Raw genomic sequence first — 8000 nt, 5'->3', positions numbered from 1 at the left:
GCAATGTATGCTTCAGACACGGGTCACGACGAGGCGTTCCCCATAGCGACCCCTAGAGGACGCAGTGTCTCGTTCCCTACTCAGGGAACCATGGTTACATAAGTAACCTGAGACGGTTTCCTGCCTGTTTTGAGGCGGGAGGAGCTACAAGCAGGAAGTACTCTTGTTTTAATTTCATTTCGGGGAGATATAGCTACGCTTAGTTTATCCAATTTAGTTTAAAAACATCTGTATAACACAAAAGATAGATTGGTTCTGTGCAAGTTGAGAGTTCATCTGTTGCTATACGTGGAGTTTGAGCTCGAGCTTCTCTGCTTTCATTGCATCTTTCAGCAGGACGCACGCAAAACACAAAAGTCGCGATCAAGACTGCCTGTGATAAGGTTGGACTATTAAATTTGCATTATTAAGTTATAAAAATTAGAGTTCTGATGGTAATTTAGTAAGATGATACAGAGAAATAAAACGCTTGAAAACGAAACTGAAATTAAAAACATGGGGCAAAAATAGAAAAAAAAATAGTGTTTTAAATAGGCTTTGTTTGGAATAACAAAGCATCTTCTAAATACTGTAATATTTGTCCAAAGTATAACACTTGTCTTGTTTTTTTTTTGTTGAGATTTACACACTCAAAACGCACATCCCCCCTCCTTTTTTTTTTTAATGCTCCAGCAGTGGCGCAGCAAGAATTGATTTTTGGCTGACTGCCAAAAATGGGTGGACAGATTTTTCCCATGCAGAGACAGACATTCCGTACACAAAACCGCGCCTCCATTTTCTATCAGCAGTGAACGACTGGAAGAGAACTAAACTCATATTAGACGACATTATCAAGTGCTTGCTATAACAGTATTAGTTTATGGTGAAGCAGACGCGACGTCTGTGTGTGTGTGTGCACTCTGTTCAGGGGTGTAGCACCGAATCTTGGGCCCTAGTAAATTCCCTGGTGAAGAAACCACCAGCAGGGTGTTAAAAGTAACAGTGAAGCAGTGTTAGAGTTGATCATTAACTCTATCTATAGTTTATCATTAGCAGGTTTCCGCCTCCTTCTTGTTACACATACATACTGTGCTTTTACCAGCTAAGGAACTGGTGATGAGCTTATAAAATGTGTAAAGGTGTCAAATCAGAGGCAGGAATTCCTCTGTCATACACAAAAATATATACTGCAAGTAGACGTGCTATTCTGATGCCTGTACCGAACTTTAATGGAAAACATTGTGATGAGAAAAAAACAAAAATGTGTTAGCTGGAGTAAGTAGGGCCTATGGTGTGATGATATACTGTATAATTATTGGTCTGCGTCTTGCACTGGAGGAAGGCACATGCAAATGTGTTTGCCTGTGTGACGTCATAGATAACACAATATCCAAACCAACCTATTATATGTCATAAGATAAAGGAAATGCCATGAACCTCTGAATTTTATGTTTTGTTAAAGGAATAGTTCACCCAAAAATTAAAATTCTACTTGCATTATGTAACTATCAGATGTATGCAAATGAAACATGCATTCACTTATTTACTCAGTGTTTTCTTAAATCACAGAAAGAATGACAACGAAACGGTGCAAAAGCATGGATGAACCTCGTAGTATGGCGTAAGTGAATGTCATTTTGCATTTATTCATTTAGCTCAGAATAATTTTGTGTATAAACCGAAATGTGATTGTTCACTATATTGTTGATTATAAATAAACAAAAATTCTAGGTTTAAAAAATCATTAGAACTGAAACACCCTTAGCATCCATAAAAAACCATGATTGTGCCACCGCAAATTGTTTGTCCTCCTCATAGGCAGGTTATTAAATACCTGTTTGATTTCAAAATGTGTTGATGCTAAATCAGTTCAATCAATCTTTTGCAGATTACATCATAATGCCGTACTAATTGATAAAGGTCCTCCAGCACTTTATCGTTTGAACACAGAAAGAAAATATATTGATGGGACTAATAAAAAGGTCAGACAGTGGACATATGGACGAAGAGACAGAAACAAGCAGAACAAAGTCATACTGATGGTGGGAGAAACCGGCACTGGGAAAACAACCATCATCAACACCATGATCAACTACTTACTGGGAGTGAAGTTTGATGATCAAGAGTTTTATCAAATCACAGAAGAAACTAATCGTAAAGATCAATCACAATCCCAGACATCAGAGATCACTGTTTATGAAGTGTTTGTTGAAGAAAACCCAACATCTCTGACCATCATTGACACTCCAGGATACGGAAACACTGAAGAACACGAGGAAGGATACGAGAAAGACCGAGAGATTTCTGAGTATCTGATGAGATTATTTTCAGATGAGGATGGGATTCATTATATTGATGCAGTGTGTTTTGTGATGAAGGCGTTTCAGAATCGACTCTCTGGAAAAGAGCTTTACATCTTTCACTCAGTTCTGTCTCTGTTTGGTAGAGATAGGAGGGAGAACATAGTGTTTCTACTCACATATTCAGATGCAGGACCTCCAACAGATGCTCTTAATGCCATTAAAACAGCAGAAATACCCTGCAGAAGAGATGAGAGAGAAAAACCTGTTCACTTCTTATTCAATAACCGACAGAAAGAGGAAAGAGATGAAGAGTATGTGCACACATTCAGATCATCATGGGAAATGGGAGAGAAAAGCGTGAATCGGTTCTTCACACTTCTGGATAGAATGAACAGAAAAAGTGTTCAGATGACATTAAATGTTCTGAAAGAGAGAAGACGACTTGAGGCCTGTGTCGACAGTCTGGTGGAACGAATCTCTGATAAAGAGTCAAAAACTGAAGAACTGAATCAGATTCAAGAAGCCCTCAGACAGAACAGAGACAAGATTAAGAGATGTGAAAACTTTCAGTTTACAGTCAATAGATTTTTCAAAGAAAAAGTCTTCATTGAAAATGAATGGTGGTGGAACAGTAAGGCAACCTGCTGCTCTGTCTGTCAGGAAAACTGTCATGAATGGGGCTGCTTGTGGGCAAAAGATCCCTCAGACTGCTGGGTCATGGAAAAAGAACACTGCACTTTGTGTACAAGGAAGTGTCATTACAGCAAACACGTCAAAGAGAACAAAAAATATGTGAAGAAGTCAAAGACCGACATTATGACATTTGATGTGCTCAAACAGGAGTATGAAGGCACTGATGAAAAGTCTAAAATCCGCTTCGACAAAACAAACTATGAAAATAATAAAAAGGAGCATGAAAGTATTGAGAAAGAGTCTAAGGATAAAACTAAAATAGAAATAATACTGAACCGCGAACTGGAGACGATTCAAAAAGAAAAGCCCATACTGCTGAATGAAGCTTACGTGATCATCATGAAACTCTCTGAGATCACATTAAAATCAGACAACGCTTTCACTCTTCAACATCTGGATTTCTTGATTCCCAGATGGAAGGAGGAGGGAAAAGATGAATGGATGAAGAACCTGGAGGATCTGAGGAAAGCTGGAGAAGAGAGGAAGAACAAAGGGGCTTTAGAGTATCTGGTGGCTTTTGGGAGACAAAAATGGAAAAAATTGTTCAATCGTGGTAAAAATGAATAAAATCTGAAAAGTCTAGATGCAAAAGCAAAACAGATGCTGCTCCATTAGTGAAAACAATTCACTAAAAAAAGGGTTTAATGAGCATAGGAAATCCTTTATTTTATCTCTCAAAAAATGTATATGATGTGAATCTGCAAACAGAATTCAAGACTGAACTGAACACGAAAAAAAAAAACACCATGCAATAAAACTAACTAATCTGGAGATATGATCTCAAAGAAAGAAATATAACCAAACGTATCTTCTCACCCATCAATAAACCCCCCTCTCCCTACTTTCCCTCCTTTCACTTTGGCTCAAGACCTGAAAAGCTAATCAAGAATTACTACATACCACACCTGATCATCTTATCAGTCTATTGTTTTTTCTTTATCTTTTCATTTTTGATATCATTTTAATCACCTCAGTGTGATCAGTAAAAAGGTCTCAATTTCACAGCAGTCATTTATATAATGTGATAGACTGAAAACAGGATAATTCTGTTCTCCTTTTTGGGTGGTGGATAGACCCAATCAACTTCTACAAATGTCTGGACAGTAAATGTTTACAGTTCTTTTGTTCTGATCTGGTGTATATTTCTAGTGTAACTAGAAAAGCTCCACACAGAGCTGTATCAGTGTCTTGAGTCCTGCACTCAGAACACTCACAACTGCTGTGTTTCTTTACTGTCAGATATGCATCTTCAACTCCTAGATTTATCTTTGAGCAACTGTTATGAATTGATCATTTCTGAATTGGCCTATATCTGTTTAATTGTGTTATTGGCATGATATATTTTACCTGACAAATAAAATGATCTACTTGTTTGATTATTTAAATCTCCTGAAGTCATTTATTTCTGGTAGATTAACCCCTGGTACACACTGCATGCCCTTGCGTAAAAAAAACAAACAAACGATATATATATATATATATTTCCTAATATATGAATGATCAATATATTAAATGATTAAATGTTATATTAGAAAATTTACAGAATAATATATTGTGAAAATATACTACATTGTGTATGTGTCATGCTCTCATTGGTTATTGTCTAGTCATGTGATTCCCTTGTCTGTAGGTGCGTTCGACTTCATGCGGCGCCGCGCAAACCGATCGGCGGCTGACTTGAAGCAGTGCATGCCGGTTAGAAATTTTGTCCGACCGGCGCAGATGCAGACACACGTCACTGTCACGTGTGGCATCAAAGTACCTCGATAGCGTTTCAAAAGCAGCCGGCTGACTCAGCTGGCGCAGCTTTTTCAGAGCGACTGCAGGAGCACTGATGACGACACAGCTGTTTCACGATTGGCCAAATTCACCACATGACAACAATGATGTGGAGGGGTTTCCAGTACGTAGAGGTTGCAGACAGGGGTGTCCCCTATCACCGTTATTGTTTACATTATATATTGAACCTTTGGCAGAATCTATCAGGACTAATCCTGACGTAACCGGGATCACAGTCAATTGGAAAAAGCATGTCATCTCTCTGTTTGCAGATGATGTCCTCTTGTATTTGGAGGACCTGCAGACGTCTATTCCAGCAGTTCTGAGTTCCTTAGCCTCGTTCAGTACTGTGTCGGGTTACAAAGTTAATTTAGGAAAATCTGTTTCTATGCCTTTTAATCATACCTGCAATCTTCCTATACAATCTCCTTTTCAGGTTTCAGATAGGGGTCTTAAATATTTGGGCATTTTTCTCACTCCCGACCTGAATAATTTGTTTGAGACAAATTATTCTCCTTTAATTAAAAAAATTAAGAAAGATTTGGAAAAGTGGACCTCCTTGCCAACTTCCCTTCTAGGGAGAGTTAACGTTATTAAAATTAATATTCTTCCCCGATTAAACTATCTGTTTCAAAATCTTCCATGCTATTTAACTACATCTTTCTTTAAATCATTGAATTCTCATATATCTCGTTATATCTGGAATAATAAGCAACAGAGAGTTGGTCTTTCTAAACTTTGTAAACCAAAGGATCTAGGGGGTCTTTCGCTGCCCAATTTTCAGCTTTATTACTGGGCTGCCCAACTCAAAACAATAACAAGCTGGGTTATGAACAGGCAGGATGCTCTGTGGATTGACTTTAAATCCTTATTTTGCTATCCTAGAAGATTAGAATCCCTCTGGTTTATTAATAATATAGACCAGATAAACTCTCTCACTGATAATGTAATTGTTTATAATACACTACTGGTTTGGAATGATGTGAAGAAACATTTGAACATTCCTCAAATTATCTCTATTCGTTCCCCTCTGGCTTTGAATCCTGATTTTCCCATTCAGATTAGGAGTCTGTTGGGGTGGAGTTTTAAGGGTTTGTCTGACTTTTCAGGGCTGTTGATTTCTGAATCTTTGAAGTCATTTGAACAAATCAGAGCAGAGTTTAACATTTTCTCTTAAGATTTCTTCAAATACTTTCAAATCCGGCATTTCATAGAGTCTCTTTTAAGGCAGAACAAATTTCGTTTAAATTGATCAGAATGGGAAGAAACCATAATTTCAGTTAAACCTTTTAAAGGGATTATCTCCAAATTTGATGCTTTATTGGTGTATTCTGACTCTTCAGTTTATGATTCTTTGAAACCACTGTGGGAACAGGACCTAGGAGTATCATTTAATTCTGCAGATTGGACCAAGATCTGTAACAGCGTTTTTCCAAAATGTACTTAAATTTTAAGACATACAAGGGCACATTTTTTCACGTATTCTGGTCCTGTGATCACATACAACCATTCTGGAAAGGGGTTCATTCTGTAACCCAGGAGATAACGGAAACGTTATATTTAATCTCCTTCACTTTATTTGTTGAATGACACTCCTAAAGATCTTTTTGACTCGGACTCTAAGCCTTTGTTTATTATCCTCTAATTTTTGGCTAAAAAATGTATTCTACTGAAGTGGTCTACGCCTCAAGTTCCAACTGTTACTATGTCTCCAGAAAGCTGGGGTGATGCTCTGACAATCTACTGTCCGCAGGAGACACATTACAGACACAGAATTACAGAGAGTACACTGCAAGATACAAACCTCTAACCAGCACCAAAAATAGAAAGGCAAGATTAGAGTTTGCAAAAGCCAGTAGAGTGTTGGAACAGAGTTTTATGGACAGATGAGACAAAGATGAACCTTTATCTAAGTGATGGGAAAGCAAATGTGTGGAGAAAAACGGGAACTGCAAATGATCCTAAGCATACAGCCTCAGCTGTAAAGCATAGTGGAGGTGGTGTCATGGCGTGGGCATGCATGGCTGTCTCTGGAACAGGCCCTCTCAACTTTAATGATGACTTAATGTATGATGACCGTAGCAGAATGAATTTGGAAGGGTACAAAACCATCTTGACTACCAATATTCAAGAAAATGCCACCAGACAAGACAAGACATGACAACTCCAGTCAAGGAGTTTTATCAGGGCAAAAAAATGTAAAGTCTTAGATTGCCCAAGCCAATCTCCAGATTTAAATCTGATTGAACATGAATTTCACCAGCTGAAGAGGAGACTAAAGGCAGAAACGCCCCAAAACAAGCAACAGTTGGAATTGGCTGCATTAAAGGCATGGGAAAAAGCATTTCAAGGGTCAAGGGTCTGGTGATGTCTGTGGGTCGCAGACTCACTGCTCTGATTGCATGCCAGGGATCTGCAACAAAATAATAGCTTTTAATCTTTTACATCAGCCTTAAGTTCAACTGTTCCAATACTCATGCTCACATCAGATAGTGGGATGAACTCTAAAAATACTGTCCTTTTATTTGGTAAAACATTTATGTGTTGAAATGGCTAAAAATAAAATGTGACATTCTCTAGTTTTGTCTCATATTCATCTTTTAATCATATTTCCAAAGGTCTTGACTCCACAGCAAACAGAGCAATTTTGTCTTTACTGTTCCAATACTTATGGAGGGCACTGTGTATATGTATGTATATCCAGAGAATAATAATCAAAATATTCTCCAGTCTAGAGAATAATAATAATAAATATAGCTGCAAGCAGCAATTACGGGGCTAAGCACTCCAGAGGCAAAATTGAGGAGCTAGGCATGGCATAGATCATCAGACCAACTGCCACAATGAGTAATTAAAGCAAGTTTAGGATTATTTGAAGCAAAATGACTGAAAAATCATAAACACAACTTCTTGTAATATGATTTAAAAAATCCTACAATCTTACATTGCTTTGTTTGCTTTCTTTTGTTTGTTGTGTATTTACATTTTTGGCTATATGTAGCTGTATTAACCTGAATGGAATGTTTTCTATTTTGTATTTAATAAATCATTTTATTAAATTACATTTTTGACAATATATGTTATGTGGTGTCTGCATCCATTTCAGATGTATAATAACGTTTTTTCCCAAAGACTTAAGTTATAGTAGCTGAAAAGTATTTAAAGTGAAACAGATGTATTGTTATAGATCAGGGGTGCATCCTGTTCCTGGAGATATACCTTTCTACAGAGTACAGTTCCAACCCT

At 37.5% G+C, this 8000-nt stretch overlaps 1 protein-coding gene across 1 annotated transcript; it reads left to right on the top strand.

The window, feature by feature from the left end:
• Nucleotides 1-177: 177 nt before the first annotated feature.
• LOC107743147 (uncharacterized) lies at nt 178-4321 on the top strand. The gene is made up of 3 exons (XM_016556271.1): nt 178-383; nt 1549-1600; nt 1868-4321. The coding sequence occupies exons 2-3, from the start codon at nt 1554-1556 to the stop codon at nt 3540-3542; spliced, it is 1722 nt and encodes a 573-aa protein (XP_016411757.1). The 5' UTR covers nt 178-383; nt 1549-1553; the 3' UTR covers nt 3543-4321.
• The last annotated feature ends 3679 nt before the right edge of the window (nt 4322-8000 follow it).

The sequence above is a fragment of the Sinocyclocheilus rhinocerous genome, unplaced genomic scaffold (assembly GCF_001515625.1).
Source record: "Sinocyclocheilus rhinocerous isolate Xijiao unplaced genomic scaffold, SAMN03320098_v1.1 scaffold35890, whole genome shotgun sequence".
Taxonomy (NCBI): Eukaryota; Metazoa; Chordata; class Actinopteri; order Cypriniformes; family Cyprinidae; genus Sinocyclocheilus; species Sinocyclocheilus rhinocerous.
Note: the sequence above shows the minus strand (reverse complement) of the source record. Positions and strands in the feature narration are given on the sequence as shown.

Bases quoted from the DNA above. Each gene is read 5' to 3' on its own strand.
- LOC107743147 (XM_016556271.1), top strand. From the start codon at position 1,554: ATGACAACGAAACGGTGCAAAAGCATGGATGAACCTCGTAGTATGGC. The intron at 1,601-1,867 runs GTAAGTGAATGT...AATCTTTTGCAG, and splicing joins GATGAACCTCGTAGTATGGC to ATTACATCATAATGCCGTAC.